Here is a 13,350-nt window from a genome sequence, read left to right as displayed (position 1 = left end):
CATTCCAGATCTGTGATTCCTGACCATTCCCAGATCTGTGATTCCTGACCATTCCAGATCTGTGATTCCTGACCATTCCCATCCTGTGATTCCTGACCATTCCCATCCTGTGATTCCTGACCATTCCATCCTGTGATTCCTGACCATTCCAGATCTGTGATTCCTGACCATTCCCAGATCTGTGATTCCTGACCATTCCCATCCTGTGATTCCTGACCATTCCAGATCTGTGATTCCTGACCATTCCCATCCTGTGATTCCTGACCATTCCATCCTGTGATTCCTGACCATTCCATCCTGTGATTCCTGACCATTCCCAGATCTGTGATTCCTGACCATTCCAGATCTGTGATTCCTGACCATTCCCATCCTGTGATTCCTGACCATTCCCATCCTGTGATTCCTGACTATTCCCAGATCTGTGATTCCTGACCATTCCAGATCTGTGATTCCTGACCATTCCATCCTGTGATTCCTGACCATTCCATCCTGTGATTCCTGACCATTCCATCCTGTGATTCCTGACCATTCCCATCCTGTGATTCCTGACCATTCCCATCCTGTGATTCCTGACCATTCCCAGATCTGTGATTCCTGACCATTCCATCCTGTGATTCCTGACCATTCCCAGATCTGTGATTCCTGACCATTCCAGATCTGTGATTCCTGACCATTCCAGATCTGTGATTCCTGACCATTCCCAGATCTGTGATTCCTGACCATTCCAGATCTGTGATTCCTGACCATTCCATCCTGTGATTCCTGACCATTCCATCCTGTGATTCCTGACCATTCCAGTTCTGTGATTCCTGACCATTCCATCCTGTGATTCCTGACCATTCCAGATCTGTGATTCCTGACCATTCCCAGATCTGTGATTCCTGACCATTCCCAGATCTGTGATTCCTGACCATTCCCAGATCTGTGATTCCTGACCATTCCCAGATCTGTGATTCCTGACCATTCCCAGATCTGTGATTCCTGACCATTCCCATCCTGTGATTCCTGACCATTCCATCCTGTGATTCCTGACCATTCCCAGATCTGTGATTCCTGACCATTCCATCCTGTGATTCCTGACCATTCCCAGATCTGTGATTCCTGACCATTCCAGATCTGTGATTCCTGACCATTCCAGATCTGTGATTCCTGACCATTCCCAGATCTGTGATTCCTGACCATTCCAGATCTGTGATTCCTGACCATTCCATCCTGTGATTCCTGACCATTCCAGATCTGTGATTCCTGACCATTCCAGATCTGTGATTCCTGACCATTCCAGATCTGTGATTCCTGACCATTCCCAGATCTGTGATTCCTGACCATTCCCAGATCTGTGATTCCTGACCATTCCATCCTGTGACTCCTGACCACTGATGTAATTTGTTAATTGAGTTAATTGCCCCCTGGGGTCCTGCCCTGCTGTTCTCACAGGGCTCTCCCCAGGCTGTTGAGGTTCAGCTTTGGGGTTTTCCAGTGTTCCCACAAATCCTCCCCAGGAGTGTTGGGTTCCAGACATGGGAATTTCATGGAGTCACAGACTGGGCAGGAAGGGAAGGAAGGGCAGAGGGGCTGTGGCTGCCCCATCCCTGGAAGTGTCCAGGTTTTTCAGCCCCTGCAGCCCCCTGGGATGGAGGAGCTGTGGGTGCAGGCTGGGATTTGGGGTCCCTGCCCACCCAGGCCGTGCTGTGGCTCTGATGAGCCCTCCCTGGAGCTCTGCCTGCTCCTCCCAGGGCTCCAGGGAAATGCAGCAGACACATCCCATTTCTCTGCTTCCATTTCCTCCACGGGAATTTCCTGGGGCTGCTCTGGTGATTTATCCCCGCTCCATCCCTCTTGACAGGGCTCAGGCACATCTGGACTTGATGCCAGGGCCTCCTTTTTCAAACTAACAACGTTTTTTTGTGGATTGGAGATCATTTAAGATCTTTCCCCTGGCCTGGGTCCCCATCTGGTGCCGTGAGTCCTGGTGGGAAACGTGTGGGATTTGGGATGTGGGGAAATCTGCCAAACAGCACCAAAGGCACACCCAAAGGAACCCTGAGTCTTGGGAGAAAACCCCAAAAATATCTGCCCAAAAGCGTGGGATTCTCCCCCAAACCCAAAAATACCTGCCCAAAAGCGTGGGATTTTCCCCCAGCCCCCCCTTGCTCTGGTGGGAAAGCAGCTCCCAGTGGTCAGTGAGAAGAAGCTGCTTTAAATTAAGGGAAAGGTTGTGGTTAATCCTGCTCAGACGGGAGATCAGCGAGGGAAGGTTGATAAATGGGTTCATGGATTTCCAGGCCAGAAGGAGCTTTCATCCCACGGATTTTAATTCCATGACCTGAATTTCTGGGGGGCTGTGCTGCTGCTGCCCCCTCCGTGTGCAGGGAGTCACCTGGAAGTGCTGGAATCGCTGCTTTGGGACACACGAGGCTCAGCAGCACCCTGGGCAGCCCTTGTGTCACACACAGGCTCAAAAATTCCTCAAAAAAAATTGTGAGAGGACAAACTCCACGGAAATGTCTGAATCACCAAGGAGACTCTGGCCTGGTGACAATCCCAGCAATGCTCCTGCAGTGCAGGCAGGATGTGCCTCCACCAGGCCCGCTCACAGTGGCCATTTCCCTGCTTCAAACAGGGAGGAATCCGCCCATATTTCACCTTTTTTTGTCCTCCAAGTCAGGAGCGGTCTGTGCTGGGACACTGCGGCCCAGGAGCTGCTGTCTGTGCCTCTCTCCTCATCTCTGGGGCCGTGTCCCCTCCCAGCCGTGGCTGCTCTGCCCTGCAGTGCCCAGGGGACGGCTGCTGCTGCTGGGGCTCTGTGCTGGCACATTTCTGTGTCTGGCAGTGCCAGGGGATGGCTCTGGTGTGTGCCAGGGTCACAGGTTGGGTTGGGAGGGAGCACAGAGCCCCCCCAGTTCCCCCAGCGTGGGCAGGGACAGCTCCTGGAGGAGCAGACACCCCTGCACATCCTGTCCCGTCTGCCAGGGAGCCGCACTGTGATCCCCATCCCACCTGAGTGCCTGGGGCCACCACCCTGGGAGGTGACAATGGGACAAATGTCACCCCCCAGCCCTGTGTCCTGGCTCCTGCAGGGCTGGCACCACGTGCTGTCCCCTCACTGTGTGCTTTGGGGGAGAATTTTCATTTTCACACAATAAATAACCTTTCCTCTCTCTCTCTTCACCTTTTGCCCTCGTCTCCAGGAAGAAGAGCAAAAGCAGGCAGTAAGTTGACTTCACTTTGTAGGTGATCTGACTTTTTGTATTTCCTTGCCGCATGAAATCCATTTTCTGTTAATTGGCTTGTATGCAAACGAACCCTGGGAATGGTGGAGGGTTTTTTCTGCCTGGGAGCTGGAGCACAGCCCGTGTGAGCTGCCAGCAGAGCAGGGTTTGTGCAGGGAGGTGTTATCCCTGTATCGCCACGGGCTGGGCTGCTGGGGCTCCTGTGGGATCGTGCATGGCCGTGGGCGTGGGGATGCTCAGCTGGCCTCGCCCCCCTCCTGTGGCAGATCCTCGGGAGCTCCACGGGCTGAGGGAGCTTTCTTGTCCCTTCAGGAATCCTCTCATTTGCCCCCTTGCCACATACAAGTCCGTGCGTGGAAAGTAATGAATGGTTTAATATTCCGGGCATGGCTGCACATCCTGCGCTGCTGCCGGAGGCTCCCTGGGCAGTCCCGGGGCGCTGCGTGTCCCCGGGAGCGGGGCAGGAGCAGGACACGAGAACGCCTTGGTTGCTGTTCGTTCCCATTCTCCCTGCCCAGAGCCGAGCTCCGTGTGTGAATTTCGGGATCCACTCCAGAGGGAGCCCTTCTGCTTTCCTCGGGAGCAGCCAGATGCTGAGCGTGTGCTCCCCGGCAGAACACGGTTCCCTTACACCCCAGCTTTCAGTGCCCACACGGTGGTTTGCACCCTCTGCTGGATGTTGGGCACGGTCCCCGGCCCCTGTTTGCTGTAGGGAAACACATTCTGGGGTGGCCTCTGCTGCTGGAAACATTGCAGTCTGACGTGTGCTGAAGCCGGCCTCTGGTCGCTCCTGGCTGGGCTTTGGTTGCTTTAACCCAGTCTGGGTGAGTGGTGAGTGGGCACCTTCCACTGGAGCCCAGCTCACCCCCAGGTGATCATGGAATCCTGGATTTGGGTGGGAAGGGACCTTAAACCTCTCCCGGAGCTACCAGGGACACCAAAGCCACGGATTCCACGTCCTGGAACCGTGATTGTCACGTTAGCACGTGTTAAACCACAGGACACCTGCCGTGTCCAGCCTGGCCTGGGGCACTGCCAGGGGTCAGGGCAGGATCCAGGAATGCCAGCCCAGCCCCTCCCCACCCTCCCAGGGAGGGATTTGGTTTATTGAAGGGAGCTGGAGCTTCAGGGAGTGTCCTGGGGGAAGGAGAAGCCCCAGGACACGGCCAGCCCTGCTCTCCAGTGCCAGTGGAATGGCACTCAGTGTGTCCTTCTCGTCCCCAGCTCCGCTCCCGGCAGCAATGCTCTGCAGGGAAAGGCTGTGCTTTCTGTGAGCTCCATTTTCTGCACTCTCATCTGCATTGTGCAGATAGAAAAAGGGAGAATATCAGATCAGGGAAGAAGCTGATGAGTTTTGTGTCCCTTTTTTCCCTGGAACACTGTGCCAGGAGGAGGAGAAAGAGCCAAAACGAAAATCACATCAGCACAGTGACATTCCATCCGGGCCCATTCCTTTGGAATCGGGAATGGAGGAGCCACAATTGATTTGAAGCTCAAGAAAGGCAGGTTTTGACCTACTGAAGGAAACATTGTAGGAATTGAAGCTTTGCATCCTTCCTTTGCATGGCCTGGAGTGGCTGGAGCTGCTGTGAAGGTGCAGCCTGGAAATGCCAGGACAGGCTCCCCCCTTGGCTGAGCAGCCCAGCCTGGCTGGGGTGGAAAGGCAGCTCTGGAGAACACTCAGAGCAGCCCTGGCGTTCAGAACAGGCTGCTGGGCTCTGTCCATCGCCATGGAAACAGCCAAGCCCAGTCTGGGCCGGGTGGGAAGGAGCTTGGAGCCCATGGTGTTCCATCCCCAGCCCTGGCAGGGACACCTCCCGCTGTCCCAGGCTGTCCCAGGATATCCCAGGAGCTGTCCCAGGATGTCCCAGGCTGTCCCAGGATGTCCCAAGCTGTCCCAGGCTGTCCCAGGATATCCCAGGAGCTGTCCCAGGATGTCCCAGGATATCCCAGGAGCTGTCCCAGGATGTCCCAAGCTGTCCCAGGAGCTGTCCCAGGATGTCCCAGGATATCCCAGGAGCTGTCCCAGGATGTCCCAGGCTGTCCCAGGCTGTCCCAGGTTATCCCAGGATGTCCCAGGCTGTCCCAGGCTGTCCCAGGATATCCCAGGAGCTGTCCCAGGATGTCCCAGGATATCCCAGGAGCTGTCCCAGGATGTCCCAGGATGTCCCAGGCTGTCCCAGGATGTCCCAGGTTATCCCAGGATGTCCCAGGATATCCCAGGAGCTGTCCCAGGATATCCCAGGAGCTGTCCCAGGTTATCCCAGGATGTCCCAGGCTGTCCCAGGATGTCCCAGGTTATCCCAGGATGTCCCAAGCTGTCCCAGGATGTCCCAGGATGTCCCAGGCTGTCCCAGGATGTCCCAGGTTATCCCAGGCTGTCCCAGGCTGTCCCAGGATGTCCCAGGATATCCCAGGAGCTGTCCCAGGATGTCCCAGGCTGTCCCAGGCTGTCCCAGGATGTCCCAGGCTGTCCCAGGATGTCCCAGCCCGGCCTGGAGCAGCTCTGGTGCTGTGCAGGAGAAGGCCTGGCTGTCCCAGGCCAGGGGTGGCTGTGTGGGGTGAAGGTGGATGAGGAGGTGGATCAGGACCAGCAGCACAATGCTGGCAGGGACAGCTCCCAGAGGAGGCAGGGAGGTTCAGAGCTGGCCAGGGACTCTGCAGAGCCCTGGCTTTGTCCCTCAGCAGATGTTCTAAGGGGAGGCCGGGCCATCCCAGGGAAGGGCTGGGGCTGGGAGCAGCAGCAGCCCTGGGCACCAGTCAGGATCCCTGTCTGGAAGGGCTTCCCCGGGGATCTGCACTGTCCTGGGGTGGCTGGCTCAGGAACAGACAATCCCCTGGGTTGTGGTGGAGCTGTGGGATGGAGATGGTGTCTGCAGGAGAGCTGGTGTCCATCTGAAGGGACAGAACCCCCTCAATCCCGGGGCATTAAGGAATTTCCCTGGGCTCGGGAGCCGTGCCCAGCCCCGTCTGCCCTCGGTGCCCAGCTTGGCAGGCAGGGCTGAGAGGACCTGGAGAGGGACTGGGGACAAGGGCTGGGGGGCCAGGAGCCAGGGAATGGCTGCCAGTGCCAGAGGGCAGGGCTGGATGGGATTTGGGGCAGGAATTGTTCCCTGGCAGGGTGGGCAGGCCCTGGCACAGGGTGCCCAGAGCAGCTGGGGCTGCCCCTGGATCCCTGGCAGTGCCCAAGGCCAGGCTGGACCCTGGGACAGTGGGAGGTGTCCCTGCCGTGGGACAGGAGGTAGAACCAGGTGATCTTTAGGGTCCCTCCAGCCCAAAGCACGGTGGGGTGTTGGCTGGGGAGGGGGTCCCTGTGGGCGCAGGGGGTTTTGTGCCCCATTGCTGCTGTCACCAGCGGGGTGTGCTGGCCTGTGTGACCCTGCTGGCACACGGGGACAGCAGCAGAGAGCCCCGGGCTGGCTCCAGTCCTGCTCTGGAGGAGCCAGAGGTGTTTTCCAGCCCGGGGAGCGCTGTCAGGGCCGTGTGGTTTCTCCTGGGCTGGGGAGCAGCCAGGAGCGGCCTCTGCTCCATTCATGCCTTCCCTGAATCACATTCCTCTGCCCTTAATCACCCTTTGGATCCCTGGGCTGCAAACAGGCAGGAGTTTGTTCCCTTCCTCATCCTCCCAGCCCTGCCGGCTCCCGCAGCCGCTGTCCCGGGGCGCGGAGCTGCGGGCTCTGCCTGCCCGGCCAGGGGATGCTCTGGGGGAGCTCTCCCAAACCCGGCTCCCAGGCTGGGATCCGTTTTCTGAACACGTTCCCTGCCTGGAAATGGCTCCACTTCTACCTCTGGAGAGAGGTTTCTGATTATTCGTGTATTGCTTTGTTTGAAGGCGCGTTATGTGTGGGATGAGGATGGGAAAGGGAGCAGGGTGGGAGCGTTTCCAGCAGGACTGGGGCTCACTGGGGGCTCACTGGGGGCTCACTGGGGATGGATACGAGGTTTGGGGCTGTGCTCAGTGCATTCCCCACTGGCTGGGAAGGACAGAATCCCCTGGGCTTTGTGATGGGATGTGTGGGGGCAGTGGGGGCTGGAGGGGGCAGTGCCTGTGCTGGGGGTCTCCAGGATGGTTCCACACACGCAGCTCTCCCTCATTTCGGGCCCTGGCAGCAGCAGAGCCCAGGGAGGGCCATGGGAGGGTGGCACAGGACAGCCGGGTGTCCCACACCTGCCAGCCTCCCCTGGTCCCCAGGCAGGCCAGGGGCTCCTTTGACATCTCTAGGGCCCAAAGGGGCTCCAGGAGAGTGGAGAGAAGGATTTTGGACAAGGGCTGGAGGGCCAGGAGCCAGGGAATGGCTGCCAGTGCCAGAGGGCAGGGCTGGATGGGATTTGGGGCAGGAATTGTTCCCTGGCAGGGTGGGCAGGCCCTGGCACAGGGTGCCCAGAGCAGCTGGGGCTGCCCCTGGATCCCTGGCAGTGCCCAAGGCCAGGCTGGACATCGCTCTGGCAGGTCTGGAATCACAGGAGGATGGAATGGTTTGGGGTGGGAGGGACCCCAGAGCCCCTCCAGTGGCACCCCTGCCAGGGCAGGGACACCTCCCCCTGTCCCAGTGTCCAGCCTGGCCTGGGACATTTCACTGATCCCATTAAAGATCAGAGTGGGATTTTTATTGGAGATACTCTCCCCCTCGCTGGGTGTCCCTACCCTTTGTCCCCTGTTCCTGATGCCATCCTGGGATGTGTTGGTGGCGTTTCTCATTTCCCTTCGACGTTTCCAGCAATCGTTTGTTGCCACATTTGGGGACAGATATTCCTGTCCCAGTTGTGTTTCCATCGTGGGGAGATGACTGGAGAGATGTTCCACAAGGATTTGCATTTGTTTTGGCAAGATCTGACTTTCCTTGCTGTTTGTTTGGTCCCTGGGAAACGCGGCGCTGCCGAGGAGTTTGGCAGGAGCGACGACAGCGTTCTGGAATCATCTCCTCCGACGTATTTCCTTTGGGCATGGGCTGTAAGTGGTTAAATGAGCGTCCTTGTGCAGTCCAGGATGTGAAATATTTATTGCTTCCCTGCTGAATTTCATAGCCATGCTGACTCTTCTGAAACAATGCTTTCTTCACTCTGCAGTCAAGTGCTGCAGCACGTAACTGAGCTGGGGGTGCCGAGCGCTGCTGGGGACGGGATCCAGCAGCGCTGAGCTCCCTGCAGCCCCAGCTCCTGCTCCAGCCTGGCACCATCAAAAGTGGCTCTTGCTGGAGTCTGACACACACACTGCGTGCCCTTTTCAGAGAAAAGTTACAGGTCTCAGCAGCTTTGTCAGAGGGCAGAACTGAAGGTTTTCACTGCTCAGAGGAGCTGTGTCCTGTTCAGAGACAGGGGGAGCTGGGGCTTGTTCAGGTGCTCAGGAGTGTCCAGAAGGTGCTGATGAAATTCAAGTGAGATGCTGCTGGTGTCTGGGCTGTCACCTGGAGAAGGGATTGCTTTAGTCACAGACTGGTCTGGGTGGGAGGGACCCCAGAGCCCCTCCAGTGTCACCCCGGCCATGGCAGGGACACCTCCCACTGTCCCAGTGTCCAGCCTGGCCTTGGGCACTGCCAGGGATCCAGGGCTGTCCACAAAAACTTCTCTTTTTGTGGACTTTGGGAGAAGTTCACAAAAACCCTTCCATGAACAGTCATGGGAAATCCAGCAGAAGCCAACAGATCTTCATCCCCCGGCGCTCCTTGCAGGAGAAGATCCCTGGAGCTGACCCGTGCCCACCCCTGGGCTGAGGGTAGAGAATGCTCCTAATGCCACCAATTCAGTGGCAGAGGAATTAATAGTGCCCGTGTTTCTCTGGGTGCAGAACTTTCCCTGGGATCATTACCCAGCCTGCAGGGGTAATCACAGCCACGTGAAGGACATCTGGATCCACTGCTGCTTTATGTGGCACCTGGCCCTTATTAATAGTAATGAGGAAATGGCAGTTTGGGATTTCTTGACCTCACATGAAATTCATTTCTCTGGGCAAAGGTTGCGAGCAGATGGCAGTGATTTGGGGCTGCGTTGATCATCTGTTGCACAGACTTTATCGCTCCGCTTTGGCCCTTTCCTCTGCTGGGAACCATCCCTTTTTCCACCTCCTCTCTTTCTAAGGGCTGTCTTTTTCAAAGGGAGCCCTGAAACATCTTGTTAAAGCATGTTCTGTGCAGCAGCAGGGTTTAGGTACGGCCCAACACAACCAAACCATCCTGTGGAGCATAAATCACTCTTTTACTCACTGCCCTGTAAACTTTTGTCTTTTTGAAGTTGGTGGTTTCCTCGGCGCTCTTGGCCCCTCTCCAGTTTGTTCTTTACCTCCCCAGGCCACAGATACACTTTGGCACTCGGGCTTGGAGCGGAGGGAAGAGCTGCAGGGAGCCACAATGGGCTGGGAACACGGGGAATGCTCAGCAGGAGGGGAGGGGGCTCTGTGGGGACCTTGCAGGAGATGGGACCATTCACTGGGGGCTGCAGTGACAGGGCAAGAGGTGAGGGGTCACACTGAAAGAAGGGAAATTTGGATTAGATATTGCAAAAGGATTGTTCCCTGGCAGGGTGGGCTGTGATCCCTGGCAGTGCCCAAGGCCAGGCTGGACACTGGGACAGTGGGAGGTGTCCCTGCCATGGCAGGGGTGACACTGGAGGGGCTCTGGGGTGAAGAATTCCGTGAAGGAATTGTTCCCAGTTCCTGCTCAGTTATCCATTGGCACATCCCAGGTGTGGCAGAGCCAGGAGATCTCTGTGCCCCTTGGGATGGTGGCTGAAGGTTCGGGTGTCTCCCCTCTGGCCCAGGATCTCCGTGACAAATGGGACCAATTAGGGCTCTGCTGGAAGAGTAAAACCTTTCACCTGGGGGGTTTTGGTAGTTAAAGCTGATTTGAAGCAGGCTGGAAGCAAGATAAAGAAACCCAGGAGCTACAGCAGCATTAGAGAAATACCATGGATTGATGGATTGGGAATGCTGAGGTTGGACAGGGCTCACTTCCCCGTGTGCGTGGTGGCTCCTGCACTGCGACATCGCGGATTTACAGCCTGCTGTCACAAAATCCCAACCATCAGACACCGCTGAAATACCACACCGTGCCCCAGGAAGGGCAAAATCCTGTACCTGGAACCCATTTATCCATAGTGCTGCACCAAAATAGTCCTACCCAAGAGCCTGGCCCTGTGGAACATCAGTTCCAGCTGCAGCTTTGGCCTCGCGTGATGCTTTCAGCCTGAAACCTCTTGGGGTTTTTTATTTATCAAAGTGAAATGGAAGTCGTTCCAACGACCAAAATCGTCGTGTAATCCAAATTGGGTTTACAGAGAAGTGCTGGTATTGTATTTGTGATTTAGCTGCGATTTACTGCTGTAAATATCCCTCCAGTTTCACCAGCCTGAAGCAGATGTGCTTAAATCCACAAAGAATTAAAGCAGGGAGCAATAGAAAATCTGGGGTTTCCAGCTGGTGGAGTTCAGGGGAAGCATCCGAGGCCAGGCTGGGCCCTGGGGCACTGGGAGGTGTCCCTGCCCTGGCACAGGGTGGGCTTTGTGCCCCCTTCCCACCCAAACCCTTCCATGAGTGGATGATTCCACGCAGACCCTGCTCGGGTGGATGTCGGTTCTCTTGTCTCTGCCCCTTGCTCTGTTGAATTTCACCAAGTGTGGCTGAGGGAGGTGCTTTAAAAGAGCTCAGGATTCCTGGGCCTGGAAAAGCAGAGTCAGCCATTGCCCCTCCCAGCTTGGGGCTCGTTTGGGAACATCCCAGGTCCTCTTCCATTCCCCGGATCATTGGCAGCCTAATCCCGCGTTGCTGACGGCATTAGCGAGTCCATCGGAGAGCTGAGGGACAGAATTCCAGGAGATCTGCATCCAGGGCACGGGGCTGAGCTGTGTCAGGCTGTGCATCGGGATCAGGACCATGGAATCACTGCTCTGGGTGGCAAGGGACATTAAATCCCCTCCAGTGTCACCCCTGCCATGGCAGGGACACCTCCCACTGTCCCAATGTCCAGCCTGGCCTTGGGCACTGCCAGGGATCCAGGGGCAGCCCCAGCTGCTCTGGGCACCCTGTGCCAGGGCCTGCCCACCCTGCCAGGGAACAATTCCTGTCCCAAATGCCATCCAGGGAAGCTCAGGTAGGACAAGGCACGATGGCTTGGTGTGGGTGTACGTGGCAGGAGATCAGGCTCCATGTCCAGAAGGTCCCTCCCGGCTTTGTGCTGCCCTAAACAGCAGGAGGTGACTGAAGGGTTTTGGGAGAATCCCTGAGTTTCAGACTCCCTGCTGGTGATCCACGAGCCCCCTGAAGGTGGGAGGCTCTGGGGGAGGTTCTGCTGTGCTGGCCTTGAGGCCACCCACGTTCCCAGGGCTGCCCAGGGTGGCAGAACCTGACCCCAGCCCCATCTCCCTCCGGGAGGGCACTGCCGGGGGAGGTCACTGCTCCAGGAATTGTCCAGGTTCCTCTGTTCCATTGGAATATGGAGCTTCTTCCTAGGGACAGAAAAAGGGATCTTGCACACACAATATCCCAAGAGCCAGCAGGATTCAGATAAGCAATTTAGACAAGTAAACATCTCATCATGCCTCAAAATAAATGTAGGAAATTCGGGTTTTGTATAAAAACTTCCCCAAGCCTGGGAACTTCACTCTTTGAGGAGAGCATTTGTGTTCAGCAGACAGTTCCACCTGGATGCCAGAGGTTCCAGATCTCAGGAATGTGTTGCCCTCAGCTTGGGGCCCTGTCCTGAGGATGAGGTGAGGGAAAACCCAGGACATGGGAAATGTGGAAGCAGAGTCTGAGTGTGGGCAGGCCCTGGCACAGGGTGCCCAGAGCAGCTGGGGCTGCCCCTGGATCCCTGGCAGTGCCCAAGGCCAGGCTGGACACTGGGACAGTGGGAGGTGTCCCTGCCATGGCAGGGGTGACACTGGAGGGGCTCTGGGGTCCCTCCCAGCCCAAGCCATTCCCTGATGGTGTAACCTGGCCCCAGCCTGCAGTGCCTGTTGCTGGGAGCGGAGCTGAGCCACAGCTTCCATTCCCAGCGGTGTTTTTATCTCAAAGAGGAAAATCTGCTTTTTCCTGATACCCAATCCAAAGTGTTCCAGTGTCACTGCGGGGTGTGTGTGTGTGTGTGTGTGTGTGTGTGTGTGTGTGTGTGTGTGTGTGCACTGTGTGTGTGTGTGTGTGTGTGTGTGTGTGTGTGTGTGTGCACTGTGTGTGTGTGTGTGTGTGTGTGTGTGTGTGCACTGTGTGTGTGTGTGCACTGTGTGTGTGTGTGTGTGTGCACTGTGTGTGTGTGCACTGTGTGTGTGTGTGTGTGTGTGTGCACTGTGTGTGTGTGTGTGCACTGTGTGTGTGTGTGTGCACTGTGTGTGTGTGTGTGTGACCTGTGTGTGTGTGTGTGCACTGTGTGTGTGTGTGTGCACTGTGTGTGTGTGTGTGCACTGTGTGTGTGTGTGTGCACTGTGTGTGTGTGTGTGTGCACTGTGTGTGTGTGTGTGTGTGCACTGTGTGTGTGTGTGTGCACTGTGTGTGTGTGTGTGTGTGTGTGTGTGTGTGCACTGTGTGTGTGTGTGTGTGTGTGTGTGTGTGTGTGTGTGTGTGTGCACTGTGTGTGTGTGTGTGTGTGTGTGTGCACTGTGTGTGTGTGTGTGTGCACTGTGTGTGTGTGTGTGTGTGTGTGTGTGTGTGTGTGTGTGTGTGCACTGTGTGTGTGTGTGTGTGCACTGTGTGTGTGTGTGTGTGTGTGTGTGTGTGTGTGTGTGTGCACTGTGTGTGTGTGCACTGTGTGTGTGTGTGTGTGCACTGTGTGTGTGTGTGTGTGTGTGTGTGTGTGTGTGTGTGTGCACTGTGTGTGTGTGTGCACTGTGTGTGTGTGCACTGTGTGTGTGTGTGTGTGTGTGTGTGCACTGTGTGTGTGTGTGTGTGTGTGTGTGTGTGTGTGCACTGTGTGTGTGTGTGTGTGCACTGTGTGTGTGTGTGCACTGTGTGTGTGTGTGTGTGTGTGTGTGTGTGTGTGCACTGTGTGTGTGTGTGTGTGTGCACTGTGTGTGTGTGTGTGTGTGTGTGCACTGTGTGTGTGTGTGTGTGTGTGTGTGTGTGTGTGCACTGTGTGTGTGTGTGTGCACTGTGTGTGTGTGTGTGTGTGTGCACTGTGTGTGTGTGTGTGTGTGTGTG

At 56.4% G+C, this 13,350-nt stretch overlaps 1 protein-coding gene across 8 annotated transcripts in view; it reads left to right on the top strand.

Annotated features, from left to right (window-relative positions):
* DTNB (dystrobrevin beta) overlaps positions 1–13,350 on the top strand; it is a 144,698-nt gene that overhangs the window by 90,897 nt on the left and 40,451 nt on the right. For 5 of the 8 annotated variants that reach the window (XM_088052576.1, XM_088052582.1, XM_088052578.1 and 2 more), the window contains one exon: positions 3,189–3,209. The exons of 2 other annotated variants lie outside the window; for them this stretch is intronic. In XM_088052576.1, the coding sequence (XP_087908702.1) occupies positions 3,189–3,209 (21 nt within the window). Of the gene's footprint in view, positions 1–3,188; positions 3,210–3,542; positions 4,149–13,350 lie in introns of those variants that run through there. One more of the 8 variants, XM_088052579.1, reaches the window with a different exon arrangement.

This window comes from Pseudopodoces humilis, chromosome 3 (assembly GCF_049639895.1).
Source record: "Pseudopodoces humilis isolate 2021_Gansu_Grassland_sample_001 chromosome 3, ASM4963989v1, whole genome shotgun sequence".
NCBI lineage: Eukaryota > Metazoa > Chordata > Aves > Passeriformes > Paridae > Pseudopodoces > Pseudopodoces humilis.
The sequence above is the reverse complement of the archived record's forward strand: the minus strand, read 5'-3'. Positions and strand labels throughout refer to the sequence as shown.